Source organism: Squalius cephalus, assembly GCF_949319135.1.
Source record: "Squalius cephalus genome assembly, chromosome: 20".
Classification (NCBI taxonomy): Eukaryota; Metazoa; Chordata; class Actinopteri; order Cypriniformes; family Leuciscidae; genus Squalius; species Squalius cephalus.
This window is the reverse complement of record NC_137141.1, coordinates 17,597,220-17,613,319: the sequence shown is the minus strand read 5'-3', so window position 1 is coordinate 17,613,319 and position 16,100 is coordinate 17,597,220. Positions and strand designations below refer to the sequence as shown.

Here is a 16,100-nt window from a genome sequence, read left to right as displayed (position 1 = left end):
AATGTAGTCTAGTGAAATCTAAACATTGTTTGTGTTTTCTTTCCAAGGAGGTGTTGGTCGGAGGGTTACCTCACCCAATCAGCACTTGCTAAGGGATGATGATGTCATTAGTTGCTGTCTTGACCTTAGTGCAACTTGCATCTCCTTTCGGGTCAATGGACAGCCAGTTCAAGGCATGCTGGAGAACTTCAAAGTGGATGGGTTGCTGTTCCCAGTGGTCAGCTTCTCAACTGGAGTGCAGTGAGTTGCCTTCGAATGGTTTTTGATTTTGCGTGTTGTGTTAATTGTAGGTTTGATTGTTCACAATTCACCGAACAATGATAAATGAGTTCTACTTCATTTTATTTTAGATCAGCCTAACAATTTAAATGTTGACCTGTAGGACTGTACCCTCGATGTCTTAAATAGTGTCTGAATTGATTTTCCCATCAGGGTGCGTGTGCTGTTTGGAGGTCGACAGGGGGAGTTTAGGTTTCTTCCCCCTGCTGGTTTCTCTCCGTGCGCTGAAGCTCTCCTCCCCAAAACACGCTGCAAGCTGGAACTGTGTCAGGAACTCACACAAAATCACACTGAAAGCCAACGTGACCTCTTAGGCCCTGTAGTACCTATTAGTCCAGTGACCTTTACCCCAATTCCAGTGGATTCCAGCCAGGTACTTTAAATTTGAAGTATTCGCTGATTATTTAAAATTTAGCATCAGTACAGCAGTTATTTTAAGCCACAATCTGTCTTGCATCAACTTGTATGAGTGTCTGACACCCCTGTGCTCAACTCTGTATCTTGTCAGGTTGAATATCCTCCACAGCTGGAGCAGATCAAGGAAAGATTAGCGGAAAATCTCCATGAACTCTGGCTTATTGACAAAATAGAGCAGGGCTGGAACTATGGACCAGTAAGTATCTAAGGGCATTTTCACATCTTTGTTTCAGAACCTGATCTGTTTTCTCCCTTAGTTCAGTTCATTGACGCATATGCTTGGATCTACACCAAAACAATCGGTCCCACAATTCATAATGGGAAGTGTGTATGTGTTACATAAAAAGCAGCAGTGTCTGATTCCGTGGTTGAGCACAGTAGTTATCACAGTTGAAAACCAAACTTCATCTCAAAATTGCACTTCTTCGAAACAGGACATGCTGTCCCAACATAGCCTTGATTGCCACTCTAACTGGTGTATATATATATATGGTATGCGGAATGGAACGTTTAAGCAACGGTTTGGCTATTGTAACAATTTAAGTCCTTGTTTCGGAACAAAGTAAGCAATCTATAGTTTGGAAACTCCCTAAGTAACCATTCAGTTGCTCCTTTCTGGATTATATTAAAAACTGCATCTCTTCTCCTAGGTTAAAGATGAGAGCAAAAAAGTACACTCGTGTCTAGTCGAGTTTTCCAGACTTCCAGATCAGGAGCGAATTCATAACCTTCAGTCATCTGAGAACATCCTCAGGTATGCCATGGATTATTGTGCCTAATATACTGTTAATTAGCTCTCAGTTATTAATCATGCTTCCTTTTGTGTTGTGGAAGGACTCTTTTGGCTTTTGGTGTCCATATTGGACTCTCTGATGAACATGCAGAGGAGAATGTGAAATATGTTCGCCTTTCAAATAAGTATATCAAGATAAAATTCCTCAATAAGACAATTAAATTTTCCAATTAACGGTACGGGTACCGTTCACCATCAGTGAAAAGTGCTTTTTAAATGAATCCTAATTACATCATCTGTCCAGGTATGAGCTATGGAACGGATATAAACCAGCCCCTGTGGATCAGTCCTGTGTTGTGCTAACAGCTTCTCAGGAAGAGCTGGTGGAAAAACTGGCTGAGAATGAACACAACATCTGGGCCAGAGAGCGTATCAGGCAGGGCTGGAGCTTTGGACCACAGCAGGTGGAAATTAGTCTTTTATTGAAAACAAACAATATAAATGTGATCTTGAGAATTGGAATGCAAATGCCAAATGTGTCCATATGTACAATAGTACTTGTAAGTGGTATATCTCCAACTTGGATTTTCCTTCTTTCATTGTATTTGATGCGGAAATACTGTAGCTTTTTACTCTATCTCTTTGTTTCAGGATGTTAAGTGTAAGAGAAGTACCCAACTAATGCCATTTTCCCTGTTGGATGAAAAGTGCAAACAGGCTGGTAGAGATGCCATGAGGGACACTCTGGGTACCCTTCTTGGGTTTGGATACACTGTAGAGCCGCTGGAGCAAGAACATGGTGGGACCATTATCCTTTTTGGCAGTATAGTCAGATAAAAAAAAAGAAAAGGAAATTCAGCAAGGGTGCATTAAATAGATCAAAAGTTACAGTAAAGACTTTTACATTATTACAAAACATCTCTTCAATTGTTGTTCTTTTGAACTTTTTTTCATTAAAAATTTGTAAAAAAAATATATAAAAAAATCGATTAATTTAATATTAAGCAGCACAGCCATTTTGAACTGTGACAATAATAAATGTTTCTTAAGCAGCAAATCAGCATATTAGAATGATTTCTGAAGGATCATATGACACTGAAGATTAGAGTAATGGCTGCTAAAAATACATCTTTGCCATCACATCACATTTTACTTTATTTGCTCAAATAAATGCAGCCTTGGTGAGCATAAGAGACTGCTTTCAAAAACATTTAAAAAAAACCAAGCTAAAATTTTGAATGGTAGTAAATCAACATAAACAATTGTTTTATTTTTGTCTCCCATAGCCTCAAGTATCAATATTAAATCTGTGGCTGCAGAGAGATTTCGGATTTTCCGCCTGGAGCAGCCCTTTGCAGTGCATTATGGCAAATGGTACTTTGAGTTTGAGGCTGTAACTGATGGACAGATGAGAGTGGGCTGGGCACGACCTGGATGTAAACCTGACGTAGATCTTGGGTCAGATGAACAGGCCTTCGTGTTTGATGGTTCTAAGGTATTTCAATGCTAATTTATTATAAGCAAAAATTTTACTGAGATCGTATACTGACTATATATTGACTGAGTCTGAGATGCCTTTTGGAACAATTAAAGATCATAAAAAATAAATAAAAAAGATATCGGGTAATATAATTTTTGTTCATCTCTCACATGCATGTTTTAGGGGCAGTGGTGGCATGGTGGGGAAGAGCAATTGGGTGGTCGCTGGAAGAGGGGGGATGTAATTGGCTGTTTGTTGGACCTGACTACATGCACTATGATGGTTACTCTTAATGGAGAGCTACTGCTAAACAGTCGTGGTTCTGAACTGGCTGTAAAAGACTTTAATATGTCTGATGGTATGTTCTCTGTGGTCGTTTTCCATTCTGACACACAATTATCAAATTTATTTGAATTATATATATTTAAATGTGTATTTTTTTGCTTTGTATAACATACATTTCTCGCTGTCTTCTCTTTGATAAATTGTAGGTTTCCTGCCTGCTTGTAGTGTAGGGATAAACCAGGTGGGTCGTCTAAATTTGGGTCGTCAGGTTGACTCACTGAGATACTTCGGTGTTTGTGGACTACAAGAGGGATACCAGCCCTTTGGTCTGAACATGACCAAAGATCTACCTTTGTGGATGAGTTGGAGAGAGCCCTTGTTCATTCCTATACCCGATGACCATCCTAACATACAGGTTAGTTAATTTACATCATTTTTATCATATCAGATTTTATTATATTTCATCATATTTTTGCAGATAAACTGAGCACTTGTTTTTAATTTCATTTCAATTTCATTTGATTATTAAATTTCATCATTTCATTATTTCATCATTTCATTTCATTTCATTATTTCATCATTTCATTTCATTATTTCTTTTTATTTCATTATTTCATTTCATTTCTTTAATTCATTTACATTTATAAAATTATATATATTAACTGTTTCAAATATGTCTTGGACAAATATATACAAATATTTTGTTTTATTCTTTATTTTAAAATGTTATACATGTATAATATAAATAAAATGTTGAAATTATGTAATGGACACATATATAAAATATTTATTATTTTATTATTTTCATTCATCAAATGTCCTCTATTTAAGGCTGGACCACCACAACTAAATTTCTTAGTTGTTTTGCAACCTGAATTATTTTATGGTCTCATACAATGTTCTATAATGTTCAAATTGCTACCCAGGTGATTCGTGTTGGAACAGTCGACAACACCCCATGTCTGAAAGTAACACAGAGGTTTTTTGGGAAACAGGAAAGGGGCACAAGCTCTGTTGGATTTTACCGTCTGAGCATGCCAGTCGAGTGTGCACAGGTTTTCTCCGGCCCTGGCGAGGTGACTGTGCCCCACAGCAGCAGTGTGGTGTGCCAACTCAAAGATCCAGAGGAAGGAGAAGCAGATTCTGACTTTGAGTTACTGATGAAAGCTCACAGATACGCAGGATCCAGAGATGAACTCAATAATCACAAGGACCACAGTCAGGAGAAGCCATCCAGACTCAAACAGCGGTGAGTTCACTTCACTCCTCCTTGTTCACTTTTGCTTCTAGAACACCAAAAGCAATTGAACTAACATGATTAATCTAAGGAGGAGAAACTATTGACTGAAATTGTCTTTACAAACCTGTATAAATTGGTGGCTGCAGGTTTATGTTGAAGAAGAAAACAGAGTTAAATACTAGTCACTCATCAGCTCGTCTGTTGGAGGAAGTGCTGGCCATCGAGAAAGATGAAGACAACCGCCTCGTTCACTGTACTACGGTAGACAATAACCCTTTTCTTATTGATCCATTTGTTTCTGGATCACTGTGGGTCTCACCCTGTGACTTTCAAGCAAGTAGTTTTAGTCTTAGCAAGTAGTTAGAGTATGATAACATAATCTTATCTCGTCTTTCTCACTGCAGTATTATTACTCTGTGAGAATCCCCGACAGTCAGGAGCCCTCTTACGTTTGGGTCGGATGGGTAACTTCGAAGTTCAACCATCATGATGTGACCTTTGACCTGGACAGCATTTGCAGTGTCACAGTCACTCTTGGGGATGAGTGGGGCAAAGTTCACGAGAGGTAGGACTCATGGGGCATTTGAAAGATGCTGTATCTTTAAAGCTAATTCAAATTATGAATAAACTTTGTGTGTCTAAATTCTGTGTGTATTTGTCAGTGTCAAGCGTAGCAGCTGTTACATGGTGAGTGCAGCAGAGGGCAGTGGTCTGTCTCACAGTCGCAACAGCAGCGGGCTGGAGATTGGCTGTCTGGCTGACACAGCAACAGGACTCCTGACATTCACTGCTAATGGCAAGGAGCTTGCAACATACTTCCAGGTAAACATCAAAGTCAGAAGTGGTGACATTGCAGTTATTTAGCGTTGCATATTTTACCTATCATTATTGTATCATTTAGGTTAGAGTACATTAGTGTATTCTAATAATCTTAGCATGCACAGTCCAATAAAATATTATGACGCTTGCATTTGGAAAAATACCATAAATACCATAATTTCTAGCATATCTTGACTATGTAGTCATGATTTGAGCCAGAAACAAGCAGAAAAGCACTTGCTACATACTACAGTTTTTTACAATCACTTTGCTACTATTTTCAGAACCTTGATGTCATTTTTCAAAACTCTAGACACAAAACTCAAAACGGTTATCACTTGTAACACAGGCTATCTAATGTTCAAAACATTGCATTGTGCATTCACATCTTTAAAGAAATCTTGCACTTGCACAATCATTGGTTCAAAAAACAAATTTACTGTGAAATACCATTGAAACATAACTATAGATCACCCACACACAACCAACCGATAGTTTCACTGTGTCATTGTTCGTACAATCATTAAATATTGTAGAACAAAATAAGTGATACAGGTTTCATTATAGTACTACTGTACATCTCTGTAAAAGTACTGCAGTAGTAGAGAGAATACTACAGTGGAATCATTGAACAAAGTTTGTAATATATTGATGCAAAACACTACAGTACAATCACAACATAGGTTTATTTGAATCAAAGCAAAAATAATTAGCTATGAAATAGAAAAGAAAAGACAGCAAAACATCAAATGCAGTGTTCCTCAACTTGCTTGCTTGTACTGTAAGAAACAGAACAGGAGTGATTATCTATACAGTGCAGGACTGTCAATACTGTAAATAGTCTGAAGAGGTGGTACAGTATTTGGGACCATAGACACAGTGTCTGATGAAGCATTATGATCAAATATTAGGCTACATCCATGGATAGTGTAGTCTAAATGGTTCATGCTCCACGCTAATTGGTGACAATGAATCTCGTTATCTTGAAACTTTCATGATTTACTGTAAACATGGAAGATTGTTTGTCTGTTTCCATACAACTATGCATTCAGAGTAATGCAATAGTTACTTATCATTTTGAGCAGTTGTATCAATTGATAGTTAGATCATTGTAAGGAAATGAATAGACACTCATTTGAAATGTAATGTGTGAATTGCCTTTTGAAATAGTAGTACTTTGATGTTAAGTTGTGTCATATTGAACAGGTGATTTTTGTTGAATGAACAAATGATCTAAGTTTTATGTGTATTGTATCCAAGCAATTGAGAAAAGGGTTAGAGTTTTGAAAAATGTGCATTTTGATCATTGGTTGTGAGTTTTGTGTCTAGAGTTGTGAAAAATTACATCAAGGTTCTAAAAATAGTAACAAAGTGATTGTAAAAAACTGTAAATTGTCCTCATTCATACGTTTAGATATGTGTAAATTTTAGTTTGAGTTCAGCTATTTCTCTCCATTTGTAGGTGGAACCTGGCACCAAGCTCTTCCCTGCTGTATTTGCTAAACCCACCAGTCCTGATGTCTTCCAGTTTGAGCTGGGACGTATCAAGGTACACCCAATGCATCAGTTCTGTTCTCCATGGCCAGACCAAATAAATCTGTGAAAAGGTGCTTCTTTCAGCCTAATGGATGTCCTTGCAAGCTTTAAAAGAATCCAATTGCCAGCAATGCCTCCTTTGGCATTAATAAATAAAAACCTTGAATGCAGTATCAGTCTTCTTAAAATGGGCTGCAACACATCCATTTTGGCTGAGCTTGTCTTAAATCAGCACAAGATTACAGATCAATATCAAATTAGACTTTCTTGTGCACTCTAATAGCTCCATACACAAATATACAAATATGCATTTCGCATCATAATTAAGATATCATATATTTAGATTTTATGTCACTGTGCAGTTATTTGTATTCTTTCCCTTTATTATTAATTTATATTATATTATATGATGATATATTATATCAGAATGCCCAGAAAAAAGTATTTCACTATTGATCTGCACTTAACAAATAAAACATCAAATAACTTTGTATCTATATAGTTTTCCTATAATATTTGCTGCAGTTTATATTTGTAATGTTGCTCACAGAATGTGATGCCACTATCAGCGGGAGTTTTTTGGAGCGAAAGAAGAAATGCAAGACCTCAGTGCCCTCCCAGACTGTGTGTTCAACACTTAACGCCTATGCGGTGGACACGAGTACCCGACCACTCTCAGCCTGTGGAATTGACCCGTCTGGAGGAGAGAAATGGCTGGAGAGCTCGCTGCACTCAGATCCGACAGATCATGACCCTGTATATACCTGAGGATAGCAGGTCAGAGGTCACTTTGGAGGTGTCAAGTTGCTGCTGACGTATACATTTAAAAACTTTTTTTTTTGCCATTTTTATCTATAGAGCTAGAAATATTACTGAAACGATTAGAATTTTGTCAATTCGAATTTTAGATGTGACATTTAACTATTTTGTGGCATATTCATTTGAATTGTCTAAATTAAAACTTTCAACCATGACAACTTAGTTTAGTCTTAGTTTCCAATGAAGATTAATGAAATGAATTAAATTTATTACACAGAATCCACTCAGGTACATACAAAAGCAAGAGTCCACGAAACAGAGTGTGTAGCACAAATAATACCAGACAAATGAACAAACCAAACTGAGGGACTTCACAGGGATAATGAACAGAATACAAACAGGTGTGATCGTTAAATCAATAACCATGGTAATAAACAAGGAAACAGGAAGCCATAAGCAAACTAAGATTCCATGAAAATGAAACAAAGACAAGCTATTCTGAATATGAATGTGACCGAACACCCCCCTCTGGAAAGGCAAGGCCTTGCGTCGTAACATGATTGAGGAGGAGGTTCAGGAGACGGGCGAAGGGCTGGTGAAGGTGAATATAACACGGATAACATTACCGTAAATAAATATTTTTTATCAGGTTAAACTTCGATTATTAATTGTCACTCAAACCTTTATCTAAACCTCTCATCTCTCGCGCATATCCGCCATGTTTTGTAGTTTTTTAACACATTTTACTCGTGTTTGTAGTTCTGAACTTAATCCTCCTCCTAAGCGCAATATTAGCCTTTAGAGTGTGCACGGATCCACACCTCGAAAATCTACTGGAAATAGTAGAAGTAGACCATCTGGGGACTTTTGACATACTCTTTTCAACATACTATGCTTGGGATGCACTTATTTTAATCTCACATACTATTTAGGATGGATAGTATGGACATTGGGACAAAGGGTAAGAGTCCATGAAAATGAAAGACAAATTAAACTGAACGTGAATGTGACCGACAATTAACAAAATTATATTTTATAGGTTTGAATTTCAATTTGGTACATTTAAATTTTTAACATGACAATTAACTAAATGTAATTGGTTTGTGGCATATTTTGTAGATTTTTTTTTTTTTTCCTGATAACCTCTACTTTTCCCTGCTTGACCTTTGGCCTGTTTTGTATGATCTGCATTTATTTATTTTATCTGAATTACAGCGTTTTCCCACCCTAAAATCTGCCGTTTAAAAATGCAGTTCTATAAAAACACTTTTGTTAAATAAAACTAAAGTGGAAAAACAAACTATAAAATATTTTTTTTGTTTTTTTCTAGTTCCATGATTATTACTTCTCCCTCTTTCAGGTGTGTGGACATTCTGGAACTGTCCGAACTGCGTGATCTCCTGAAGTTCCATGACCACACCCTTCGCCTCTACTCAGCCCTTTCAGCTCATGGAAACACACATGTAAGCCACGCCCTCTGCAGCCATGTGGACCAATCACAACTCTTGTTCGCCTTGCAGTGCTCTAGAATGCCAGGTCACCTGCGGAGAAGTTACTACAACCTCCTCATCAACACCCACCTCGCTGCTCATGCCAGTGCCAGGCAGGCAATGAACCATGAATACATTGTGCCCATAACGGATGCCACGCAGTCTATTACGCTTTTCAGAAATGACAGGAAAGTGCAAAGATTCCCAGGAAGTGACTTCAGCACTTCCTTGCGGCCAAGAATGCGCTTCACATCACCTTGCTTCATTAGGGCTTATAAAATAGATGTGATGGAAGGAGATAACGATGGGGCTTTGTGGAGTAATTTGCGCCAAGACAGCCCAGAGTTCCCATTGGATGTATTAAAGGCTGTTGTCATTGCAATGCTGAAGGAGGCAGTGATAGCAGTTGGGCAGGGTGTGAGGGATCCTGCAGGGGGCAGCATAGAGCTCCTGCTGGTTCCTCTGCTCGGTTTACTTCACACACTCCTGATGATGGGTGTGTATCAGGGGACAGATCTGGAGGCCGTGTTCAGTCTCATCCTGCCAGTCAGATACATGAGAGGAACATGTAAAACAGAGGAGATGGATGAACTTGAAGAGAGTGATGGAGAAAGACAGGAAATAGAGGGTAGAGATTGGGAGAATAATGTCTCTCGGCAAAGTCTTCTTCAGATGAAGCTTCCAGAAGCTGTCAAATTACAGGTTGGCACAAATCATTTATAGAGGTCATTCACCCAAAAATTTAAATTTTGTCATTTTTGTACATTATCCGATCAAAAGTTTACAATAGAGTTTGTCTTATATTTTTGAAAGAAGGCTCTTATGCTCACCAAGGCTACATTTATTTGATCAAAAATACAGTAAAAACTTGAATATTGCGAAATATTATAAGAAATTTAAAGGAAAACAGATTTTTGCTGTATTGATATTTTGCTGTTTGATATATTTTTTTAACTGTTTTGAACATTGATAATAATAAGAAATATTTTTTGAGCATCAAATCAGCATGATCTGAAGGATCATGTGACACTGAAGACTGGAGAAATGATGCTAAAAATTAATCTTTGCCATCACAGGAATAAATTACATTTTAAAATGTATTCAAATAGAAAGCTATTTAAATTGTAATGATATTTCAGAGTATCAGAGACTTCTTTCAAAAACATAAAAAAAATCTTACATTTTCCATACTTTTGGAATAAAGTTATATATTCATTTTCTTTCTCATCATCAGGTGTGCCACCTTCTGAAGTACTTGTGTGACTGCCAGGTGCGTCACAGAGTAGAAGCTGTGATGTCATTCTCAGGTGACTTTGTTGGTCGCCTCCAGGACAACCAGCGTTTCCGGTACAATGAAGTTATGGATGCGCTCAACATGTCTGCTGCCCTCACTGCGCGCAAAACTAAAGAGTTCCGTTCCCCCCCTCAGGAACAGGTCAGAGGTCATAGGATAACTGGATTAGATGCCATACATCATCTATTCACATTCTTGTCATTCCAAACCTGTATGACTTACTTTCTTCTGAGGAACACAAATGAAGATATTTTGGAAAATGTCCCATAAAATGAAAGTTTTTTTTTTAGGATATTTTATTTTGTGTTGTGCAGAGGAAAGTCATACAGGCTTGGAATGTCATAAGGTTGAGTTACTTTAGTTAGTTTTATTTTTTTAAAGTCATGTTGTAATGTAAGTAGCGACAGATCTTTTCTTTTGCATCTGAGTGAAAGATTTAGATTTAGAAAAGATTTAGGGTGGGAACATGGTTCTATCCATTAGTTGTTTATTGGATAGAGGCAGATCTGAAGGCAAGCTTTCAGTCAGTTGTAAGAAAGGCACGGGTTTAAACAGACAAAATGACTGGAGAAATTCAGCATATGAAAATTGGTGTGAATTTTCATTTCATGCAGTTTTTTTTCTCCATTCAGATGAACACGATGTTGAGCTTCCGCGAGGAGTGTCAGGATTGTCCGTGCCCAGAGGACATCCAAGATTTGATGTGGGAATTCCATCAGGATCTAATGACCCACTGTGGTAGGTGACCCACCAATGCCATAATTGTTTTGTCATCAGCTGGCATCATGACCTCTCATACGTGAAGCATTTATTCCCATGTCATTTTTATCTGTTTAATTCAGGAATTAAGATAGACAGTGATTCAGAGAATGAGAATGAGGAAGACGTATCAATCAGGAATCACCTCCAAGGCCTAGTGGATAAAATAATTCATTTAAAGAGGAGAATGTCTGGTCTGCTTGAGGAGATTGTGAACAAACCGGGTCAGAAACACTACCAGTCTCTTTTGTTATGATTTGTGTTAATATATCCTCTTGATTCTATTACTTGTAAAACTGTACAGGTACAGTGATTCTAAGCTAAAAACAGACCTCTCCCGTTCTAGTCTCTCTGCAGCAGCTGATATCAGAGACCATGATGCACTGGGCCCAAGAGGGGACGATTGAAGACCCCGATCTGGTGCGTGCTGTTTTCAGCCTGCTGCTACAACAGTATGCTGGGCTGGATGGCCAGATGTCTGCTCCACTACAGAAGGCTTACTGTATCAGCCAGGCATCTGTGGAAGACGCTCTTAACCTACAGTGGGCTCTAGCATGCATTCGTTCATTGCTCACAGCCAGGATGGGCAAAGAAGAAGAGGAACTTATGATTAGAGGACTGGGGTGAGAGACGATAGCCGTTTTTTTTTTTTTTTTAATAGTAAGCAAAACACTAGGCACTATGCAGCGCCAAATGTTTCACTCTATTGTCACTTGACCTTTTCAAATAGCATGAGAGTTGCAACCTTCTTGGTAATCATTATAAAACCCAAAGGAAAGAGAAATGTATAAGTTGACCGTTTTAACTATGGCAATATAATATGTGATTTAAAAGACATTAACATACACTACCGTTCAAAGGTTTGGGGTCAAGATTTGTTTTGATAGGAATACATTTTATTCAGCAAGGATGCATTAAGTTAAGCAATGTTTCTATGTTAATTTCTTTTTCAAATAAATCAAACAATCCTGTTTTTTTCAGTTTCCACAAAAATTTTAAGCAGCTCAACTGTTTTTTACCATTGATAGTAAAAGTGTCGGTGGAACACCAAATCAGCATATTAGAAAGATTTCTGAGGGATCATGTGACATTGAAGACTGAAATAATGCTTGCTAATTAAGCTTGGTCACCACAGGAATAAATGACGTTTTAAAATACATTAAAACAGAAAACATTCATTTTAAATTGTAATAAATATATCGCAATATTACTGTTTTTACTGTTTTTTTTTTTAATCAAATAAATGCAGTCTAGGTGAGCAGAAAAAAAACATTAAATGTTTTTTTTATGTCTTTAATGTTTTTATGTCTTTTATGTCTTTAATGTCTTTAATGTTTTTTTAAAAAAACATTAAAGAAATCTTACCAACCCCAAACTATGAACGGTAGTGTGTTTTCATGATTAAGCACAACTACACACACACACACACACACACACACACACACACATATATATATATCTCAAAGTTTTCATCCCCCCTGTTTTTTATGGACTGCTATGTCCAAGCCAGTTTATCCTTTATTTGAGACCTAAGTTTTTTCTTGTGTAGTGACATCATGAACAATAAAGTTTTCTACCAGCATCCTAATCTGATGAGAGCTCTGGGGATGCATGAAACCGTCATGGAAGTTATGGTGAACGTCCTTGGTGCTAGAGAATCCAAGGTAATTGTACTAACAATTACTTTCAGTGATTATCAGCTTATGTGTTCATTATTGTTCAGTAGTCAGATGTCAGTTGCATAATTTAACCTAATCATTAGATTAAGTTGAATGTTTTACTTTATTCACTCCAGTGGGGTCCTCTGATAACTCTGATTCTCTTGCCTCATTAAGGAAATCATGTTCCCTAAGATGGTTGCACACTGCTGTCGTTTCCTGTGTTATTTCTGTCGAATCAGTCGCCATAACCAGAAAGCCATGTTTGATCATCTCAGCTACCTGCTGGACAATAGCAATGTTGGACTTGGTATGTTCATACTGATACTGATCTGGTTTAACCCGTAAATAACTTTCAACTTGAACATTTTTACAGAAGTAGACAAAGTAAATGTAATGTTTTTTTTTCTTATCAGCGTCTCCTTCAATGAGAGGATCGACTCCTCTGGATGTGGCGGCCGCTTCTGTCATGGACAACAACGAGCTGGCACTTGCTCTCACAGAGGCGGATCTGGAGAAAGTAAGTCTCACTGACGGATTGCTTTTTCTCTCTTCTACATCCCTTCTGACTTTTGGTGATATTGAACTGGTCTGGTCTTTCTGAATGTGTTCGTACAGGTTGTGCAGTATTTGGGAGGTTGTGGTTTGTGTAGTTGTGCTCTGCTGGTCTCCAAAGGATACCCTGATATTGGATGGAATCCTGTAGAGGGAGAACGTTACCTGGACTTCCTGCGCTTTGCAGTATTTTGCAATGGTAATGATTAGTTTTAATCTGGAATCCTGACCTGGTGACACCTAATTAAGCGCCTCCGGTTGGTTTTGATTACCTGTTCTCCTCATACAGGTGAGAGTGTTGAGGAGAACGCCTATGTGGTGGTGAGGCTTCTGATTCGCCGGCCTGAGTGCTTTGGCCCCGCTCTTCGAGGGGAGGGGGGAAATGGTCTTCTAGCAACCATGGAGGAAGCCATCAGAATTTCCCACCAGCAGGATGGAATCAGTGCACACAGTTCCAACCGGACTCTGTGAGTGTTGCGTTTCAGTTTTATTCGGTCTTGTTTTTCTCATTCTCGCTCATAGCCGTGTCTCATTCTGACCTGCACTCTTAGTGACACGCTTGATGATGAAGATGACGATGTCATCCACATGGGACACGCCATAATGACCTTCTACTCTGCTCTGATCGATCTGTTGGGTCGCTGCGCCCCTGAAACACATGTAAGTGTTTCGGGAAACCCGCAGGGAAAGTTAGATAAGAGCCTCATGATGTGTTTGAAGGAATGAGTTGGAAAGGGCTAATTGGTTTTATCTACTTTTTAAGGCCATGTCAGTTTTCATTAAAGCTTTGAAAGGTTCTTCAAGGTTTGCTAATGGTTGTCTCTGTTGTGTGCGTATGTGGCCTTGCAGCTCATAGAAGCGGGGAAAGGTGAGGCCATCCGATTCAGGGCAATCTTGAGGTCTCTCGTTCCCAGAGAGGATCTGGAGGGCATCATAAATATTCCTTTTAATTTACCAATTATAAACACAGGTGCGTGTGGGTGTGTTGGTGTTTGTTGACTTGCAAACTTAAGTAAAATATACATTCACGATGTGAAATCATTCTTTTCAAGACTATTGATTTATCTTTCTAAATCTATTTGATTGTTAAAAACTGGGGTCAGTGTAATGAGAGAGCCTGAGCTCCGTTTTTAAATAAACTACGCATATTTAGGTTGGAGTTGCTGGCAAAGTTATGTAGTCAGTTATTTGAAGTCTAAATGTGATTAATTGGAGGTGGAAAATATTTTGTGCTTGTTATACTCAGATGATGTAGTGATCGAGCCAGACATGTCTCGGATCTTTTGTCCGGATCACAAAGCAGCCATGGTGCTGTTTTTGGACCGAGTCTACGGAGTTCAGGACCAGCAGTTCTTGCTACATTTACTGGAGTATGGTTTTCTGCCGGACCTGCAAGCGGCTGTTAACATGGATAACGTAATTTGAATTTGAATATTGTCATTGTTGTTTTAAACCCATATTATCATCCCATGAACTCATGTGCTGTATTCAAGTCTTTTAAAGTCAAAGTTTAATGTGAGGAACAAACCTGAAATTGAATGCGTTTATTTACTGAAAATCTTACATTTGGGAGTTCTGACTCCCCTAATTAAGGCTTGAACCCTGCAATGTACGCCAAAATAAAGGTTAATGGGGTCTTAAAGGCTTGCAGTCTTAATTCTACATATTCAAGCAGCTCTGTCTGTTCTACATGTTTCAACAGCTCTGCCTGAATGCAACAGAAAAAGAAAATATCATATAAAGTACAACCACCCCTAAAACAGGCCATACCATTGGCGTGTGTGTCTGGTAATTGCAAAACTGAAGACATTGACAATACACAGAACTCAACATGCATAGACTAGAAACCATTAATTGAAATTTAAGTCTCGTAATTTAAGTAACATTGTAATCCATGAATACATTTGCAACATAGTAATTGATGAAATTCACCCCAAGTGTTGTGGATATATACACTACCGTTCAAAAGATTTGAATGGTTTTGAATGAAGTTACCCAGGCTGCATTTATTTAATAAAAAATGCTGTAAAACACTAATATTGTGAATTTAAAATTGAATTTAAAATTTAAAAAACGTTGCTGAATTTTTAGCAGTCTGTCACATGGTCCTTCAGAAATCATTCTAATATGCTGATTTAATGCTAAAGAAACATTTTTATTATAATCAATGTTAAAAACAGGTATGCTGCTTAATATTGATGCACTTTGCTTCAGGACTTGATGAACAGAAAGTTCAAAAGAACACCATTTGTTAGAAATACACATTTTTGGTAACAATGTAAAAGTCTTAACTGTCTCTTTTGATCAATTTAATTCATTCTTGATGAATAAAAGTATTAATTTTGTTTAATTTATATATATATATATATATATATATTTTTTTTATATATATATATATATATATATATATATATATATATATATATATATATATATATCTTTCTCTGCAGACGGGGTTAGGTGGAACAGATATGGCCTTGGCCCTCAATCGATACATATGTGTGGCCATGCTGCCACTGCTGAGTAAGTATTCCTCTCTCCTGTGTGACTCCTCATCTCTATGGACCAGGCTGGTGGATGGGCTTCTGGAGGGTGTCTACAGCCTCTCTAAAGCCAGCGGACTGACCAAGGCCCAGAGAGATGCCATACAGGACTGTCTGCTGGCAGTGTGCGGGTGAGGATGTTAGACATTGTTTCTTTTTCTGTTGATCTTATTATTTAGTAAAAGTCAAGATAGAGTGACTGTTTTAAGGATTTCTGCAAATAATAGGCCATTAAATGTGGAGTCACTGTATC

At 37.8% G+C, this 16,100-nt stretch overlaps 1 protein-coding gene across 1 annotated transcript in view; it reads left to right on the top strand.

Annotated features, from left to right (window-relative positions):
• The window catches only part of ryr2b (ryanodine receptor 2b (cardiac)), a 64,825-nt gene that overhangs the window by 9,825 nt on the left and 38,900 nt on the right, over positions 1 to 16,100 (top strand). Inside the window, exons 19-48 of the mRNA XM_079854126.1 lie at positions 48 to 240; positions 433 to 652; positions 788 to 892; positions 1,347 to 1,450; positions 1,531 to 1,614; positions 1,734 to 1,893; positions 2,081 to 2,228; positions 2,716 to 2,924; positions 3,093 to 3,267; positions 3,401 to 3,609; positions 4,121 to 4,443; positions 4,581 to 4,695; positions 4,839 to 4,999; positions 5,097 to 5,256; positions 6,716 to 6,802; positions 7,340 to 7,566; positions 8,909 to 9,740; positions 10,273 to 10,473; positions 10,965 to 11,070; positions 11,175 to 11,315; positions 11,438 to 11,714; positions 12,641 to 12,755; positions 12,927 to 13,059; positions 13,166 to 13,269; positions 13,368 to 13,503; positions 13,594 to 13,771; positions 13,856 to 13,964; positions 14,154 to 14,274; positions 14,551 to 14,720; positions 15,755 to 15,978. Of these exons, the coding sequence (XP_079710252.1) occupies positions 48 to 240; positions 433 to 652; positions 788 to 892; positions 1,347 to 1,450; positions 1,531 to 1,614; positions 1,734 to 1,893; positions 2,081 to 2,228; positions 2,716 to 2,924; positions 3,093 to 3,267; positions 3,401 to 3,609; positions 4,121 to 4,443; positions 4,581 to 4,695; positions 4,839 to 4,999; positions 5,097 to 5,256; positions 6,716 to 6,802; positions 7,340 to 7,566; positions 8,909 to 9,740; positions 10,273 to 10,473; positions 10,965 to 11,070; positions 11,175 to 11,315; positions 11,438 to 11,714; positions 12,641 to 12,755; positions 12,927 to 13,059; positions 13,166 to 13,269; positions 13,368 to 13,503; positions 13,594 to 13,771; positions 13,856 to 13,964; positions 14,154 to 14,274; positions 14,551 to 14,720; positions 15,755 to 15,978 (5,527 nt within the window). The remainder of the gene's footprint in view (positions 1 to 47; positions 241 to 432; positions 653 to 787; positions 893 to 1,346; positions 1,451 to 1,530; positions 1,615 to 1,733; positions 1,894 to 2,080; positions 2,229 to 2,715; positions 2,925 to 3,092; positions 3,268 to 3,400; positions 3,610 to 4,120; positions 4,444 to 4,580; positions 4,696 to 4,838; positions 5,000 to 5,096; positions 5,257 to 6,715; positions 6,803 to 7,339; positions 7,567 to 8,908; positions 9,741 to 10,272; positions 10,474 to 10,964; positions 11,071 to 11,174; positions 11,316 to 11,437; positions 11,715 to 12,640; positions 12,756 to 12,926; positions 13,060 to 13,165; positions 13,270 to 13,367; positions 13,504 to 13,593; positions 13,772 to 13,855; positions 13,965 to 14,153; positions 14,275 to 14,550; positions 14,721 to 15,754; positions 15,979 to 16,100) is intronic.